The 19,707-nt window shown below is 40.8% G+C and overlaps 1 protein-coding gene across 1 annotated transcript in view; it reads right to left on the reverse strand.

Annotated features, from left to right (window-relative positions):
• The window catches only part of Mboat1 (membrane bound O-acyltransferase domain containing 1), a 105,902-nt gene that overhangs the window by 22,778 nt on the left and 63,417 nt on the right, over positions 1 to 19,707 (reverse strand). The window contains exons 4-8 of the mRNA XM_063259944.1: positions 18,239 to 18,334; positions 5,672 to 5,727; positions 3,353 to 3,407; positions 1,723 to 1,906; positions 263 to 455 (exon numbers count right to left, since the gene is read on the reverse strand). Of these exons, the coding sequence (XP_063116014.1) occupies positions 263 to 455; positions 1,723 to 1,906; positions 3,353 to 3,407; positions 5,672 to 5,727; positions 18,239 to 18,334 (584 nt within the window). The remainder of the gene's footprint in view (positions 1 to 262; positions 456 to 1,722; positions 1,907 to 3,352; positions 3,408 to 5,671; positions 5,728 to 18,238; positions 18,335 to 19,707) is intronic.

A 19,707-nucleotide genomic window follows, 5' to 3' on the forward strand; every position in this document is an offset into this window, starting at 1 on the left:
ACAAACCGAAGCTTTGCAGTCCTGCAACTGTTAATAACAGTGGGTTTAGACCTCTGCCAGGACTGGTTTCCCCCTTATCACAGGTAACTGAGTTCATGAAGGGTAGAAGAAAACAAGGCTGTATTGAAAAGCTTAAAGTGAGTCTGGCTCAACTGTTCCCAGCTGGATTATTTTTTTTAAGTGATCCCAAATGTTCTTGCTAAGCCATTCAAAGAATGCCACCTTATTTTTCATTCACTGAAGGCCACTGGATCCAACTTACCTAATGTCCATGCAAAATAATACTTGGGCTTTGCAGCTTGCATGACCACATATAAGTAGAAGAGCCGAGTCAGAAAGTCTGCTTTATGCACAAACCAGTCATCAGCAAGGCAGGTGATGGGGAATGTCTTTGTGAGTGTCAGAAACAAAAGGAGAGACACTAAGGTGACGCACAACTTCTGAATCACAGCTCTCTGGAAACGGGAGAAAATCAGCATAACCACTCAGAAGGCTTGCGATGAGGACAATGATTTGGGGACGAGTACATTAAAAACACTGTTGCTCCAACAGCAGTAAGAGCATTATTCCCAGAAGGAGGAGTGACAGATACTGTTCCTCATGACACAGAACACATGACAATGATTAGAGGGCGTATTTAGATGCAGAATATACACTTGAGACTAAATGTATACCAGGTAGAGGAAAACTTATTTCAGCAAATGCTACAAGCAAAAGGTGCAACGAACTGTTCGTCTTGGCATATCAATTTCATCAAACTAAGAAACCTCTCACAGATTATTTACGCATGCCCTCAGGCATCCGTCTGGGTGAATCATGAAGATACTATGTCTGGTCCCTCTCCCACCCCTCTCTAAACTGCTCCCCTGCTCTGCATCTCAGCCAGTTTGCTGTCATCCCATTGCTCTATGTTTCTGACTTGCAGTCAGCCAGCCTCGAACTGAACCTTCTGAAACTGTGAGCTAAATTAAACCTCTCCTCCTTTAAGCTGTGGTGTGAGGTAATACAAAAGGTAAGTGATTTCATTACCTAAAATGTAAGAGAAATGGCTACGATCCCAGATGGCAGCATTCCACCAAAAAAATGTCTATTTGCCTTCCACACTGTAGCCAGCAGAGCCCAGGAAATGGTAGCCAAGAGAACAGAGGCTCAGATACCAGGAACTCTGTGTGGGAGATTGAATACCTGAGCCACCATATGACCCAACACTTGACCAGGTAGTGGAAAGCTTTTGCCTTCTAGGATGGTTCACGCATTCTCTGCTGGGGGCTTAACAGGTGCTCAGTTTTTAAATTCCTCTGGAGGTAACGATTTGGCTCAGTTTCTGTAACATTCCAGGAAATGTCATTCCACAGATCTATAACTTTCGCCTTCATAACGACAGTTTAGTTATAATATGGCATTACAACATCTCCTTCTTAGAGGGCAAACACAGGCTTAAGTGAATGAATATTTACAAGGTACTGGAGACAGTTCCTGGCTCCCAGCTAAGCACTCCAACACACACACAAAAATTTTTAATGCAAAAAAATGTCAATACTGGTATTTTAAGCAAATGCTTACAGACTGGGGGGGGAAGTTACTCACTAAGCCTTCATCTTTTTCTCCTTATTTCTTTTTTCCACTCGGGCTTTTTAATTAGAACAATTATTAGTGTGTTAGTCTGGCAGCAAAGCTCTGTCCTCTGGACCTCTGAGGAAACGCTTGGCACGAAACACTTACGTTTGGAGAAGGCTCCGGCAAGCTGTGCAAACCTTTTTGCTTCCAGTTCACACCCAACAACTTCATGTGTACATGTCTCCCTTCAATGAAGGCTACATAGTCCTTGAAGTTGTTACAAGGCCCAGCAATAATGCTCATGAAATTGAGAAGGTAACTTAAATATTCCAAAAAAGAAGGCTTCACCCTGTGAAAATAACATTTAAAAGTTGAAAATCTTTCAACCCTTGATTTTTTTCAAAATATGTAAGTAATTGAGTAATACACACAATAGTTATCTTGGTAGATTATTATGTGTGATTAGACTTTCCTTTGTCTGTTTTCTAGAAAAATCCCACCCGTGGACTCTTGTTGAAAGGAGAAGTTAATGAAGCAGGTGTCAGAGAAGACATAGGGCTGTGTGGCGCCCTCTAGTGGTGATATCGCTGTACAGGCTCCAGGCAGGACTGCTTTGGGGTTAGGAAATACTCTTTTCTCTCACGGCTTTATTTTCCACCGCAAGTAATGAAGGTAATAAATGTATGGCAAGTTGAAAACCTGAACTGTTAGCTGATCGAGAAGCTTTGAAATAGGAAACTTCCCCCAACTGCAACTCCCTCATGACTGCCAAAATAAATACAAAACAAAGCACAAGTGGATCCAGTTTTCACTTTGAAGAGGCCACAGCCCCACTGCAGTTCGCTGTCTGCTTTGTCATCCAGGCATGAGGGTCTGAACAAGAGACCACAGTGATGCAGGGGAAAGCTCCAGCAAGAACTGAGCGGCAGCTGGGAGCCTGCTGTAGCAGGACAGTGCTGTGGGAAAGGCTTCCAGAAGCGCACTGCTAACCACCCAGCCACTGGGCCTGGGCCCACTATCACTTATGCTCCATAATGCTGAGCAAAGAACTTGATGCGTTGGACTCTTCCAGTGGTTTCCCTTGCTTCCACGTCTTGATTCCTTAATGAAGGAAGCATCCGGGACCCTCCTTACTTACCCCAGTTATCCCGTGATAGTCTCCTGCAGGAGCCCCAGCCAGGGCTGCACCACCTGCCCTAACGTCCTGTTCAGAGGTCTCTCTCATCGCCAGATCAGTGTCACTCTCTCCTACTTTATGATACCTGCCCTTCCTTCCTCTCTAACACTGCCCCCCTTTCTAGTGCCCATCAACATAGGCCGATGCTCACCTCCAGCTTCCCCTAGCCCCATTTATTTTTCCTTCCTTGCTTCCTATCTTTTTCCAGGCTCTGGCTTTTTAACACACTGGCATGCATTAATAATCAGCTGTGACCTGAGGGCCCCAGACACATGCTCAATAAAAATAATTCTGGAGTAGACTAAACAATTTTGATAAAGGATAATCTTGTACAGCTAACAAAGTTACAGATCCATTTACTCCTTGCCCTAACAACACAACTTCTGGAAACCTGTCCTAGAGCTAGACACAAATCCATTTAAAATGACTCATGCATAAGGTTACTCATCACTCACCATCTTTCAAAGGCTGGAAGGCAGTCCAAGTATCTATCAATAACATATTCATTAAATAAATACTATCAGATCGAAATAATGGAATTAATCTATAGCTATTACAAAAAGGAAGGAAAAATCTCTAGACACTGATATACAGGGCTGAAGTATATCATTAACTCACTTCACAGCAAGTCGGTGCTGCTCACCAGAGAGGTCTTCAGTCTTTCGACCTAGTCCTGTGAAATACAAAAAAAAAAAAAAAAAAAAAAAAAAAAAAATTATGAATAAGATGATGCGTGTGAATTAAACAATCCTAGAGGAGTCTTATTGAATTCAGTTGGGAAACAAATTATTACCACCTTATAAATCATCAAGAATTCCTGAGGTTTTTTTTTTTAATGTCCTGTGGGGGTCTGAGCCATGCTCAGAGGCAGCGTGTGCTTGGCACTAAAGAGGCCCTGGGCTCCGTCCCCTGTGGGTCAGGGCTAAGGAGGGCCTGGATCAAAGTGCTCCTGAAGTCACAAATGTGTGTGCTCTACAGATTCCTAGGAAAAGCGGGGTTGCGTTCAAAGCTTCCTTCTACTTAATGTGCAGAGCCTGACATGGACCTTCCCCATTTCCTCCCATACCATTGCCACAGTATGATTTCACTGCCACAGCAGACAGTGAGCTTGTCATTCACAGGCTGCACCAGTTTCAATCCCCCAATTATGCCAGTGCAGTATCTTTTAAAAGCTGAGACAGTTGTGATGGGATATAATAGGGAAAAAATGGGGACTTTCCTCTTCCAAACAACAGGAAAAATGTAACCCCGAGTGCAAGAAAAGCACAAAGGAATTATCAGATTTTTTTTCTTCTTCAAATACATTTACAGCCAACGAACTCCTAACCAAAACACACATGTTCTTCCTATATCAGTTAAGTTGGGATCAGAGAAACTGAAACATTGTCTTACAAGCAATATAAGCCTACCCAATCAGTAACGACTGATTATGATCACCAACTATGAAAGCAATTCAAGACGTGCCTAAGAGAAGGCGGAGGCTTCCAGAATCTCCTTGTTCCTCCCACACACAGGAAAAATGGCCAAAGGCAAATAACATTTTTGCTCCACATAAAAGATGCTCCAGAAAATACAGTAAACTAAGAATATCTTAAAAAGTAAAATTTAGCAGGGCATGGTGGAACATCCCTGAAATCCCAATACTCTAGGAGTCTAAGGCAAAAAGACTGAAAATTGGAGCTCAGTCTGAGCAAGAGCAACTTGGCAATTTATCAAGACTGTTTTAAAATTTTTTTTAAAAATTGGGGATGGGTGGGTAAGACTTGGGTTCAATCCCCAACACTACCAAAAACCAAAAAGATTAAATAGGATATAGTCGAATAAGCCTGTAACCCCAGCTCCTTGGAAGGTTGAAGGTCTCAACAAAGAGTACATAACTGGCAATGTTAGGGAGTAAATCAACTTTAGCTATTGGTTTATTTTGCTCATGTTAATCTACAGCCACTACCAAATGGAGTTTTAGTATAAACAACTCACCTCTCACCTTGGATTCTTTGACAATGGCACTTAAAAACCCCACATCCTGGGAACTTCCCAGTACTGAGCAAACCAGGGTGGTCACCCTAGAAAGACTCCATCCTTGGTATAAAATTACTTGGTCCTCTATAGAATAAATAAACACCAACCAAGTATGAAGTAGGGACACCCGGGGTCAAATGAAATTTAATCAGCTCCCAAGCTTTAAGCAAAAACAAACAAACAAAAAAAAAAAAACTAGCCATCAGAGAGAAACCTTCTCAATCTGTCCACACATAAAGAAACTTCAATAGTCAGAAGCATTTTCCAGAGCAGCACAAATCCACAGAATATACTTTTGCTAATTGCACCTGGAGATCTCCTAAACCCATATTGAAATCTTCTGCCCAGCTGAAATAATCTTCTCTCCCCAGGAGTTTAGTTTTAACAGTGTAAATTACACATTCAGATCATTTCTAGAAAGAACATGAGTGGAAAAAAAATGTTCAGTTTAATACAAACAGACGATTCCTCCTCATGCCAGCTTTCATAGGGTCAGGATAATCGCATCAGAAAATTTTCCAAGCCAAAACACTAGCATTAAAAAACGATTAAGTAGTCAATGCCATTTCATCTTTTACTACCTTGTAAGCTTTTCAGAGATTAAACCAAGGCAAAAAAGAGGCCACTTCTTAACAGATAAGAAGGTCAGAAAGTGTCACAAATTAGCTTTAAAACATTACAAAAATAAATAGAAAACCCACTGTTCTTACAGCAAATATTTCAGCAAATACAAAAGACACATTCACATGAGACACAGTGGGTATTCACTGGGAAAGTAAAAGGCTCTGGCTACAGAAGTCTCAAAGTTCTAAAGAAGATAAACAGGATCTGTCTGCACTTGTCTACACTTCAGACTGCGTATGTATATAAAAAGGACAGGTTCACTCTGAGAACTGAAAGGAGGGTTGCCTTTCTCACCATCGTGAATTTGGAAGGCCAAGGTGGTGATCTTCTGGGTGACAATCATCAGAGGCCTAGAAGGAAAATAGGAAAATCAAGACCAGCCAAAAAAAAGAAAAGCAGAAGAAACCACAATAGGAACTTCTATTCTGTTTGTTTACATGGTGTTTTTCCACCTCAAAGCTTACTAAGCAAAGTATAAAAACACTGAATTAAAAATATTTAATTTTTACTTCCCCCCAAATCAGTTTAAATAAATAGATATGGCAACACTGGACAGTAAGAGCACACTGGACAGTCCCTCAGCAACAGCAACAGCAACAGCACCACAGCATCGCCTGGAGGAATGCAGTTGCCCAGACGCCAGTGCAGAGTCTATTTAACAAGATCGCGAGGGACATCAAGCCCACGTTAAACTGTGAGACGCACTGGTCTGGGAGACGCCCAAGCCAATGCCTCGGTCCACCTGGAGATTAAGACACAGAGCAAGAGACCCATAGAGAGACAGACACAGGCACGTGTACACACACACACACACACACACACACACACACACACACACAGTGTGATAAAATAAACTACACTGTTTAAATTATTTTTCATTTTAAATAGAAGACACATAGCCGTTAACCCCACTCCCACTTCTAATGCACTTCTTCCATCACTCCTGCCAATTTCTGAAGCAGCTCTGTAAGTCTTCTTTCATAAGTGTCTTTATAAAATGTGCTCCAAAATACAGTGAATGCTTGCCACTGAGTGCCATCCAATAGAAAGGCAGGCTCGTAAGAGACATTACAGTGTTCCCTCATTCACTTTATTCACCAGCTCTGCCCCCATGCCACGTTTGCCTCTTTCCCAAAGTCAAAATAACATGAAGGGTAAACAGCACAGTGCAACTGAAGACCCTCACAAAGAGGGGCTTCCAGAACTGCTTCCGAAAGTGGCAAAATGACGTGTGTTTGACGCAAGCAGGAGTATTTGAGGGGAGGAATTTACCACGCTCCCACAGGCTTGAACCCCCTGTAGTACGTACATGACTGTCCCATGCCACCCAATAGAAGAGTCACACATGTACCACTGACAGGCCACAGCAACCTGGCAGTGGGACATACAAATTATAGCCCCACTGTGAACATGTTAATAGCAATATGTCTTACATCTTTTACTGCAATAATTTTTAACTAAAACATTTATGATAGTTGTTAATCCCATCTTGGTATACACAGTCATGCACTATGTAAAATGCTTCAGTCAATGAGCACATATGTAACAATGGTTGCACAAGACTAACACGAGGCTGAGAGATCCTTGTCACCAGAGGACACTGCAGCCATCACAGTGGCCCGCTGTCAGGTATTACTCACATGTTTGTGGTGACGCTCATGTAAATAAGCCTGTTTAGAAATGCTTAGATACACAAATACCTACTGCTGGGTGACCACTGCCCATAGCAGTTACTATATAACACCTTATAGACTGGACATGTAGAGGGCGGTAACACCTGGATTTGTGTAAGGAAGCTAGTATGTTCACACACGGACAAGATCACCAACACATTTCTCTGAATGTGCTCCCAATGGGAAGTGACACACAGTTGTGTTACCCTCTTCACACAAATACGCTCTAATGTGCTTTCTCGGCCAAAGGCAATCCTTCCATGTCCACACAGTAAAAGATGCATTTATAAAATTCAGCTACCTGTCAACAAACCATTTACAAAACACCAACCTTCAGTTCATAAAAGTCATAATATAAAAACCTGCCTCAGAAGTGGTACACATATAAAAAATGGATTGTAGGATAATTCACTGAGGTAACAAAAGTCTTTTTAATGAGAGGAAATGAAGAATGACATCTGGGTTTCTTTTGAGGGGTAATGAAAATATAAAATGAATTGTGATGTTATTCTGTGAATTCATTTGCTGAATATCCTAAAAACTATTCACCTGTACGGCATACAAATTGCATCTCAAAAAAGATACAGTAAAAACATTTAAAAACTGAGCAACATACAGTGGTGTCTGCCTATAGTGCCAGCTACCCGTGAGGCTGCAACAGAAGAAATCACTTGAGCCCAGGAGTTCAAGGCCAGCCCAACAAACACAGTGAGACTCAAAAAGTTTTAAAAAAAATAGTGAAATAAAAGGAATTTGATTTCCTAATCTTCTGCTCTAGGTTCGTAGCTTTAATAACTCTGTTTGTCTAATCTTACCTAAATTCACTCAAGCTGCCATAACAGAATAGGTGGCTTGAACTACGTGGTTTATATTTCATTCTGATACATATTTTATTTCTTACACTTCTGGAGGCTGGGAAGTCAGAGGTCAAGGTGCTGGCAGATCCTGTGCCTAGCTAAGGATTTGCTTTCAAGATGGTTATCTTTTTGTACTCACAGTGGTGGAAGGGTAACAGAGCTCTCTGGGGCTGCTTCTGCAAGTCTAATTCCACTCAAGAGGGCTCACACCTCATGATCTAATCACCTTTCAAAGGCCCCACCTCCTAAGATCATGACCTTCTGAGATGAGGGTAACAAAAATTTTGAACAGGGCACAAAATTTGGACTTTAGCGCTGCTCAACAAGTCAAGAGAAAATCTCACTGATCTACCATATTAGTCTTGCTTGATTTTTTGACCTTTATTCTTGTGGCTTTTTGCATAATTTATAGTCTTTGAGCCCAGTAGATTAACAGTTTATTTATTTACAAGGGTGAGGCCTGATTCATGTCCTATCACAGCTTTATGGGGTCATCTGGGATGCCACGCAGTCCCTGAGCCTTGTGCTCAGTCAGACGCAACATACAGGCAGACAGAGTCAGACACAAACCATCTTTGGCTGCATTTGACATTTGTCTATATTCTTCTACTTTCACATTAGCACACTTTCTTATCCAAATTTTGCTCATCTTATAACATGCATAAAATATTTTAGACTATAAACACTCAAAAGATAAACTACTTTAAAGAAAGTATTGACCAACTATCCTTTGAAATTTTTACACCTATGCCTAACTTTATATCCTATTTGCAAAAGCCCAAGTGTCAATGACCACCACTTAAAACAAGATTCCTGAGCTGCACAAAAAGACAAGAGATACCGGCCGGGCAGAAACAGCAAGGAAGCCACCCCCGCCCCACCCCACCCTATAAGCAACCAGACTCAACACAGGCTGAGATGGTAAAAACTGAAGTAGGGAAGCCACCTGACAGTTATGCTGTTTGGCTGACCTTGCGGCCTGGGGCCCATGGTCTGGGAACTATTTAGAGAATAATAATACGCAATACAGTAATGATTGCGGATTTCCTACTGTCCTATTACTGTTTTGTTTCATTTTACTGTTCTGCTTTACTCTTTTTAAAAATAAATAAACAAATGAAAAAGACAAAGCAAGGGGAAATGGGCTTGACTGTGGAAGAATGGAAGGGTAGCTGGGTTCTGCCAGAATCATGAGAATAACTGCAGCAAACAAGGCTGCCAAATCACCAAGAGTAAGTAGCAAGACGTGATCATCGGTGATACTCATTAGACCAACCCTCTCATACTGAAAAAATAATTGCTCTTCTGGAGCACTGAGATTTGGTCCTAGAAATAAGGGCTACCATACACAAAAGCTTTTTCATAAGTCTACCTTGATCTTAACAACCCAATATAACACTGCAGCTCACGCTCTTGATTTTCAAAGGGACCTCTAGCCCACAATGTGTAACAGAGGCCATGTACTCTTTTCTTAATAAGGATCACACTAGACATGACATTCAAGGTATTCTCCAAATATGGCCTTCAAAGCATAATAGTTTCCTTTCCAAAGATTTTTTTGTTTTTTTCGGTGGCTAGAAGTCTGAATACCTTAGGAACCAACCTTCTTATACAAAGGCCAGCACATCATTTTTTAAATGTACAGCACACTCTCTAGTGACCACATTAACAGCAAACCATGTACATTCTTACAATGTACTCAATTCATAACTTCATCCTAGAACCTTAAAATACAGTAGATACAATAAACAGAATGTATCATGGGCTTAGCCTACCTTTCTGACTCTGTAGAAACAAATTTGTTTTCTTCTAAATTCTGTTCAATGTATTCCATGATTAGGCATAGTTCAGCACAGTCCTTAGTAGCCTAACAGTTACCTATCTGACTGTCATGAGGTTGCCTCTATCACACAGGCTGCTGGGAGGTCTTGACCCCAGCTGCTGTGCTCCAGTCTCACCCAGGTGTTCAGGCAGAGGCCATGCCTCCTTGAGCAGCACCCAGCCAGTGACTGCGCATAGCAGAAATAATGAGGCAGGCCACTCCCTGCAAATTGTGGTACTTCTCTACCCTAGGAATTTTAACTTGGAGCTAAAAGTTCTTTACAGAATTTAACATAAAAAATGTCCTTAGAACTGCATGAACATCTAACATCTCTCTTCCTTCTCTCTCCTTCATAGAAATCAAATCTGCATTTCAGTCTGAAGGCTCAGCCTCATCCATCTCCCTCCCCATTTATGCCTGGCCAGCAGGGAATGCATTTCACCCCCAAAATCTCTTACACATCTGTTCTCATTTTGGCATCTGCTTCTCAGAAGATCCAAATTAGGGCAACACAGAATAATGGAGAGCCACAGCACGTCAATAACTACTAAATCAGTAAGAAAATGGACCAGTAGGTCTATGTAAGAACCATGTATTGTCACACCTTAGAGAAGACATTCTATTTAGAAAAAAAAAAAATACTAAAATCCTGTGGCTCAAATGTTGCTGCCTATCATGACTATACTTTGAACAATATATGCTTGTGTTTTAAATATCAAAAGAAGCAAAGCTTTTGTAAATAAAGAGAGGAAGAGGGGTTGAAGGGAGAGGAGGAGAATGAGAAAAAAAGAAATCAAGTTATATTATATACAGGTTATACAAGTTACATTATGTACAAACTCTGTATAATGAATGTGATCAATATGTATACCTAAATGCACCAATAAACTCATTTATTTTTTTTAAAAAGAAGGGTTTTTTTAGTAACTTAAAGAAGAAACAACTCACACATGCAATCACGGCTTTAAAAAACACAACATACTAGTGAGTATGCTAAAGCTGACCAACATACCACATACCAGAACCTGCTCACTAAAAGGAAAGTAGGTTTAGAATTCTCCTACATACTTACTTTTCTGAGAGTACAAGGAAAAACTGCTTATCATCTTACTCAAAGCCTTGCCTCTGTGAATACTTTTTAATTAATAAACTTATTTAACCTTATGGATAGGTCAAACAAAAAAATTTAGATTGGAAAGTTACTGAAATTAAAAATCAAATCCTTAGAAATACTGACTTGGGATAAAACTTAAATTCCACCAGCTGTTGCATTTGAATCAAAATATGAAACAAACTCATTTGTCAGTTTATGGTTGGAATTTATGTTTCTTTCAGGCAAATACACAAAGCTCGTACACAAACATACGTATACTCAGAAGAACAAAATCAAGGGAAGATTCATAAATGGCTCCTTTAAGCAGGGGAAGAATTTTCTCAAGACAATGAGGCCTCACACTCATTTCAAAGATTTAACTCCTAAACCAGGCATAGTGATACAAGCTTATAATTCCAGAACTCTTTGAGTGGCAGAAGCAGGAGAATCACAAGTTAAGCCCATTCTGGCAACTCAGTAACTTAACAAGGCCCTGTCTCAAAATAAAAAATAAAAAAGGGCTGAAGGTGTAGCTCAGCACAAAGGGCATGGGTTCTACCCCCCGTACAAATGTAACCGCTACACTTTGGTAGCCAACTACAACAATATCACCAATTCTTCATCTATCAGGGGACAAACCAAAAATATTTGGTATAACTTTACTGCAGAATTAAACTCCAGGTGACTGCTAATTACTGAAAAGCTGACAATGGCCTAAAGAGAAATGTGAGACAGGCAAATTTTGAAATCTCTGCAAATACCTTTTCTTCTGTATTCCACAACCCAATTATCTGAACATACTGGGCTGAGCAGGTATGGTGGCCAGGATGTTACACAGTCACAGAGGACAACATTTCCCTTGGAACCACAGAGTAAAGGATGTCCATCACCAGTGAGGGCAGGTGAAGAACATTTCTTCTACAATGCTCCACTAAGATAAAGAAAACTCAGATGGCTATTCTTCCAATGACCATGCCGGCTATAGTTCGCCATAATTTTTTAAGATGCATGCAAATATATTTAAATAACATTCCAGACTCCTCATTATGACAGCAACATAAGTAAGTACAATGACTATAATCATGAATGATACTCCTGGGCAGGATCTCTGCCTTGACACTTTAATGGTTTCCTCCCTCTCTTTCTACGCACATCCACATTCAAAGAAAACCTGCAATCTTGACACATACATGAATATTTGTCTTGTGGTTTTATAGTCTTTGAAGGCATGGTTTTCAGCGGAGGCATATTAACACCTTAATTTGATCATTTACCTCTTTTGGTTGACTTAGGAGGCTTCTGGTTTTTCACTGTCATTGACAATAGTTGAACATAGTTACAAATAAATTTTATTTCTTTATAGTAATTGGACTTCTACAAACTTAGTCTATTATGGCAATATGAACTTTAAAAACTTCTTACTTGAAATTTATAGCAAAATTGCCTTCCAGAAGGTTGATTCCAATTTATACTCCTACCAGCAGTGTGCAAGAGTTTGCATTTCATGTTTTCAAAAACACACAGGCAACCTGAATTGCTAACATGTTGAGAGATCAATTATCTGCCTGAATCTGGCCTAGACTGCAAGAGGGAAGTTAGAGTTCTTGCTGTTGCCCTCATAGAAAACTCAATTTGTACCCTTCTGTAAGCAAAGGAGAAGAATCAGCTCAGTATCACAAACCGAAAAGGAACCAAGTACCAGGTTTGTTACAATTGTTTAGCTTCCCCCAGGAAAATAGTAAGCATTCTAATCCTTTTCACTGCCCAAAGTCACACCAACAAATCATAAAGAACACTTACCACTATAGGTATTATCATAAACTGTATTAGCAGCACTAGCAAATGTGGTCCTGGTGTGTTACTTTTACCATTAATTCAAGTCCAGTCCATGGAAACCTGATCACTTAAAATTTAAAATCCTGGAAGAGCCTAAAGAGCAAGTATATGTGTTCTCCAAAATTAAAAGCACATATAGATGTTACCTGACCCAAACGTCCAATGCCCCTCAATTCCCATCTGGACTTACTCTAAGGCACTGATCAAGTGTGTCATGCATTATATAACTGCTCTCATGCTCACCAGAGAAGTTACCTCATCAGGCTGATTTACAGCACCACGTTCAAGATCAAAACACCATCTCTTCACAAAATACTAAACATAGTATGTCAACTGCAGTAAGCAGCAGAGTTAAATTAGTTCCATTCTGAAAGAGAACATGTGATCGTTTCCATGACTGAAATGAGAACAGACACTGGAAAGGAACCTCTGACAATTTTTGATACGAAACATCTGTCAATTTCAGAGTGGCACATACCTCTCACATAGACAGGCCTCTCCCAAAACAAGGGTTTATATTAGTGAGGCACCATGCATTTACAATAGCAAGAAAAAACACTAATCTATCAAAACAAAAACCAGTAACAGACCTAAAAACAGGACTATATGGCCACTTGGCAATCAGAGAAGTAAATTATATGTCATAGTCAGGTAACAGACATATTTTCTTTACATTCCTTACCCACAAACAGTGTCCTTTCTAGTTTAAACATTCTGCAGCTTTGTGTGTAATGTCAGATTTCATAATTCAAAGAGATCCAAAAAAACATCACACAGTAAACATTACTCGAGAAAATTTATCAAGAGGCTGCTGCTACAAGTGAGGCTGACAGAAGCTGACAGCCATCCTCCTCAGCTGTCAGACCCCAAACCCAACACATTTCACATGCGCTTGGCTATTTCCACCAAATGCCCTGGATAGTTTTTCCTTTTGGTAACTTTCCACAATTTTGATTAGGCTAAAAATGATTTGAAAATTATTCAAGAGTGGATGGTTTTAATAGAGCAAAAAGATGAGACGTAAGGAGTGACCACACATGTGGGCAGAAGAGGTGCTCTTAACCCAACACAGTCAGGAACGTGAGACAGCTGTTAATGCATCAAAGAAATGCAGAATCATTAAATACTGGTCATGAATTTCCAATTTGCACAAGCCTAGTGGGTTACAACAGGATTTATTTATCCCTCACAGCTTTGGAGACTAGAAGTCCAAGATTCGGATGTCAACAGGGTTGGCTACTTCTGGAGGGTCTGAGGTAAAATCTGCTGCATGCTTCTTCCTTTGTGTGGCTTATGGCATTTCTCGGCTCACCTTTACACCTCTCCACTTCAGGCCTCCATCTTCACACAACCATCTTCATGACCTTCCAACTATGACTCTTGCCATACTGGATCTAAAGTACATCCTACTCCAGAATGAGTTGATTTCTTAAGTAATTGTATCTGCAAAGATACCATTTCCAAATCCTAACCTAACAGGTTCTGGGGAAACATGAATTTTGGGAAGATACTATTAAGCCCAGCATACCATGGTATGATCACATTTTAATTTTCTACATGATTCCAAAACAGGCAGGTGCACACTCATTCTGCAGTCTTGGCTCACTCCTACCTCTTGTAACTATGCCTGGTATAAAGGGTTCCCAATCAGTGTCTGTTAACTAATGAACCAATGAGTGTTTGATGCAGTCAAAACCTTTCCTTGCAGTATGCATCTGCTGAATGAGGGTATCCTCTTACATAAACCCACCCACCATCTCCAAAGTCATTTCTCCTAGCACACCACAAGAAGGTAAATAAAGATGGATGCTTACAAAGCAATCTGACTGAAGAACTCAATACTTACAATGCTTCCTCATCCTTAGATTTCTCATCCACATTGCATTCAACAGCAATTATTATTGTACTAACTTTGCTTTGCTAGCTTTCCAAAGAACCTAATCTAGTTATAGAGAAACCACTATCTCTCCTTTCACATCCACACAAATTCAGCTCATGTAAAAAGGTATGATGGTAAACTTTAAGTGTCATCTTGACTGGGTTAAGAGATGCTCAGACCACTAGCAAAGCACTATTTCTGGGTATTGTACATGAGTGTTTTTGAATTAATAGAGTAAAGAATATCTGCCCTCACTAATGTGGAACCCATCATCTAGTTCATTGAGGGCCTGGATACAACAACAACAACAACAACAACAACAACAAAAAAAAAAAAAAAAAAAACAGAGGAAACGTGAACTCCTCTCTTTTTAGAACATTCTAGAACAATGTTTTTTCTAGAACATTGATCTTATGCCTTCAAACATCTGAACTCTATGTTTCCAGGCCTCAGACTCAAAGACTTCCACAGTCCCTAACCTAGGGTCCAGGCCCTTGGTCTCAAACTGAATTCACACCATCAGGCTCTCTGATTCTCAAGCTTGCAGGACATGATGTCCTCCACAACCATGAGACAACTCCCACAGCAAACCTCTTTATACACACACACACACACACACACACACACACACACACACATATATTTGTTCAGTTCTCTGAAGAAGCCTTGCACAAATACACAAGTACAGTTGGAATCAAGTGTGGAAATAAACACACATGATGTCATAAGCAAACTCCACAAATGATAAGAGTAGTGCCATGGTGCCAGCTCCACATGCCAAGCAACTGATGATGATGATTGAGAAGCCTTAGCAGCACTGGCCAGTGAAAGCCAGGTGCTAAGAGTCCAAAATACATGACTCTGACTCCAGAGTGGAGAACAAGGTATAGAAATAAGGGAAACTTTGTAAAGATCAAACCTTTGATTTATATTTTTAAAAATGAAGTGAGAGGTTTCCAGATTGGCAAAAGTGGGAAAAGATTTTCTCACTGGGGCACAGAGGTGAGAACTAACCCAGCAAGTGTGGACCATAAACTCCACGTGGCGCAAAGAGATAGGAGATGAGAGGATAGGAGGCAGAGTTCAGCAGGTGCAGATTAGCATCTGCTCAGTAGTTTAGAGCAAGCATAAGGTCGTGAGTTCAATCCCTGGTTCTGCAAAAAAAAAAAAAATAATAATAATAATAATAATAGAGCTTCATTCTCACAGGTAAGAGGGCAGCGGGGCAAGGTGGAGGGAAGGACAGTGAGGTCAGCAGGTGCTAGACACTGTGGTTCAGAATGGTGGCAACAGGCATCAGAAGCAGTGATTGGAGTCTAATGACAGCCAAGCCACTGGCCTGATAGCACCTGGTGACACAGAGATGAAGGTGATAAGAGAGAAGAAGGTGACCTTTTGAGACCTCCAGGGCATCTGTGTCATAATTCTGTGCCTCTGCAGAGCCATTTCCTCTGCCTGGAGTACCTTTCCTGCTGCTTAGAATGCACAGTGCCTCTGACAGCTGGCATTGTGCCTAACATATCAGGGGCTCGAAAACTGCTCCTGAGGGCAGGGGATTTAGCTCACCAGCATAAGCGCTTGCCCGGAAAACTGCTGCTGAAATGAATGAATGCTTCCTGCCCCCAAAGACAAAATGATATGCATAAGAAATGTGTAATAATGTACTTAAGTGCTGGGCATACAGCTCAGCAGCATAAGTACCTGCCTGGCAAATGCAAGGTCCTGAGTTTGATTCCGGTACCAAAATAATAATAATAATAATAATAATAATAATAATAATAACGTACTTACAGACTAAAGTCAAAGCTTTTTGTTTAGGTGGGTGTGGTGTAATCCCAGGACTCTGGGAGGCTGAAGCAAGAGGACTGCAAGTTAACAGTCCTGCTCCTGTAACTTAGCAAGATAAAAATAAATTTTAAAAAATATAAAGAGCTGTAGATTTAGATCAGTGTGAAGACCTAAAGTTCAATCCTCAGGAAGATCATAAAGAAAAGAAAAGAAATAATTTTTTGTTCACTATCCTAATCAACATGGCTAGACGACATGTTCAATAATAAAACTGAGTCTCCTGGAAACTGCAACCATGGAGGGGAGAGTTGAGAAAGACCAGAGTATTAATTCATCATTTATTGGCCACCTATTAAGTGCCAAGAATACTTCTAAATATGACAGGGCTTCGGGGTGAAACCAAACCAGAAAGTTTGCTGATTAAACACTATGGGGAGGTGTTCATGCTGTAACTTCTTGGCTATAACATTACCTTTGCTGCTCCCATATTTTGTGTTTTAATAACACTACAAAAAATGTAAAGATAAAATAATGTTTGTGAACTCTTCCCAGAGAAACTGAAGAAGTACGCTTCATGATGTTGGGGGAGAGACACATGGTGGGAAAGAAAACATATAAAATCCAAAATGCATGCCCAGCATGGTGACACACATTTACAATCCCGGTATTCTGGGAGGCTGCAGCAGGAGGATGGCAATTTCAAGCTCAGCTTGGGCAAGTTAGGGACTTACCTAGACCTTATCTCAAAGGGCTGGGGATTTAGTTCAACACAAAGGCACTGAGTTCAATCTCTGAACTTTAAAAATTTACATGTAAATTTAAAAAAAAATTTTAAATCCCAGAAGCCTTGGTAAGAACGGATACATGTAAGGCCATCTGAGACCAAACCACAATTGTGAAGATTTAAATGTTGCCCCCAAACAACTCTCTTTTTGCCTTCATGAGCCTTCTTCAGTGGGGCAGCTTAGTTTAAGCACAATCTATGCAGTTCGAAGACACGAACTCTTTCTTTGCCTATGTTCTCACAAATCAGTAAATCGGAAGCAGCTGAATTGCAGAAAGATCTCAGAGTCTCCCTGACCTGAGGCTGCTACAGAGAACACGCCAAACTCTTCAGGAAGTAATGTGAATAATAAACCTGTCACCAGAAACAATTCTGCTTCAGTGTTCTTCCTCAAGAGTCATTCGAAGTTGTTCCCTAACTAACCTCAATGGAATGTAGAATTCTCACTGATCCAGCTAGTCTCTACCAAGTGACCATGGTCCACCACCTTAAGGCGCTAGTGACAGTTAAGATTTTCACCAGCACGTGGGGCCCTTGCACTGCACGAGGCATTACCTTTGTAGCTTCTAGAGGTCACAAGGTTGCAGAAGGGACCAGGAAAACCAAGGGACACCCAAAGGGGTCAAGGCAGTAGCTATCTATCTAAAGTAGCATGGAAGAATTCTGTATTATTAACTAAGAGATGAATGCTAGCCGTGTGCTATGGACCTTAGAATCAGAGTTAGCAACCTTTCTATAAAGAGCCAAGCAGTAAAGATTTTAGGCTTTGCAATCTGTATTTCCCACTGCAGCTACTCAGCTCTTCCACAGTAGTGCAGCAGCAGCCAGAGAAAACATATGAATAAATTCTGGTTGTGTTCCAATAAAAATGTAAAAAAAAAAAAAACCCAGAAAATGGAAAGTGGGACAGAGGTACACTGAGTATAGTTTTGTGACCTTTGCTTTACAACATAGCATAAGTAATAACTTTACAGAACAATCAAATCTTCAATCTCACCCTCATTTCCACAGTATCTTACCAACTGGTTTCACCTGCCATGAAGATTCTTATAACCTTCATATTTACTGACCCTAAGAGACTTCATCAAAGCCAGCTCTCACCCTCCCCCATTCAAATTAAAATACTCACCCAGAAAAGTCTGTAGTGAGAATTCCATAGTGGAAGATGTATATTCGGCTGATATGGCATATTGTCAGGTATCCCATTGCTACAAAAAAGGTGTATCTAAAACCAAAAGCAAGAGGACTAGGTTATTATGTATAATGATCATGCACACAATACACGTCGTCTATACATAGGTGATCACCAAGTCTCTCTGCCCCAGCTACAGCGCAGTCCCTCCGGTCTACCCACCCTCTCACCCGCTCTTCTCACCTGGACCGCAACGCATGCTCTTATAGCCCTGAAGGGTAATGCAATCATCTAGGCAGTCTCACAGACTACAGATGCCAGGGGCCTTTCCGTAGACATCCTGGTTTAATTGGTACCAGGTGCACCGGGCAGGTGTATTCCAATGAGCAGCCAGGACAGGGAACCACTGATCTCTAAGGTCTGGCATGTGATTCTTCACAAATAATCATATTTTACATGATGATATTCACAAAATACAAATCAGTATCACACTGCTGACCTTTCTCTTGGCTTCCATTCCCCTTGTTTTCTTCCCACCTCTCTGGATAATTCTTCCGAGGCTCACTGTTCAGCTTACCTTCTTACACCTACCCCTTCAGTGTGATGCTCTGCTCAGGACCTCCCTACTCATGCCTCCGGCTTCAGGTACCACTGACTAATTAACACTCCCTGACCTACTTCAGAGAGGAGCCCAGACTTCTACACAGTATAAACCACTAATACACACATGAGCAGCAGACACAGACACAGGAGTTCTTACATGCACATTGTTGTCATTTATAACATTTATCAAACTGTAGTTATAAATATATGTGATAATCTGTACAATGGGATGAATATTTCCCCTCCTCCCCAGAAAAACAACTGAAATGCTGAAGTTTAACCTCCAATGCAATGGTATGAAGATTTATGGAAAGTGATTAGGTTATTAAGGTTATCTCAGTGAATGGGATTAGCTCCTTTATAAAACGGATCCTTGTGAGGACTTCCTATCCTCTTTCCAGCATGTGAGACTACAATGAGAATTCAGTCATCTGACAACCAGAAGATTGTGAGCTCCTTGAAGGCAGAGAAGGCCAAGTGTATTTTGTTAGCCATGTCTACTACACTGCGCTGAGTGAATAAACAAATCTGTGAATGCTACTCTTATTGTAAGTCTGCAATAGATCCCACTGTCTCGCCAAATTAAAACTCCCAAGCATGGCAGGCACAGTGCTTCCCAAGCTCTACCAGCTCTACCTCACCTTTCTAAACTCATCTCTAGTCAAGCACTATGTCCACTTAATATTGAAATGACGTGGATCACTCAGGTTCCACAATGGCATCCTGTGTTTTCAGGCCAGGTGTCGTCCTGCATGTTCCTTTCTCTGCCCGCAATGCCTTTCTCCATCCTATAGCTCATCTGGAAACTCTCTATCACAGAAGGCTCAGCTCAGTTCACTTCTCACTGTCACTTGGCTTGTCCT

This window comes from Cavia porcellus, unplaced genomic scaffold, assembly GCF_034190915.1.
Source record: "Cavia porcellus strain 051 isolate PalLab524CR breed Dunkin Hartley unplaced genomic scaffold, mCavPor4.1 scaffold_13, whole genome shotgun sequence".
Classification (NCBI taxonomy): domain Eukaryota; kingdom Metazoa; phylum Chordata; class Mammalia; order Rodentia; family Caviidae; genus Cavia; species Cavia porcellus.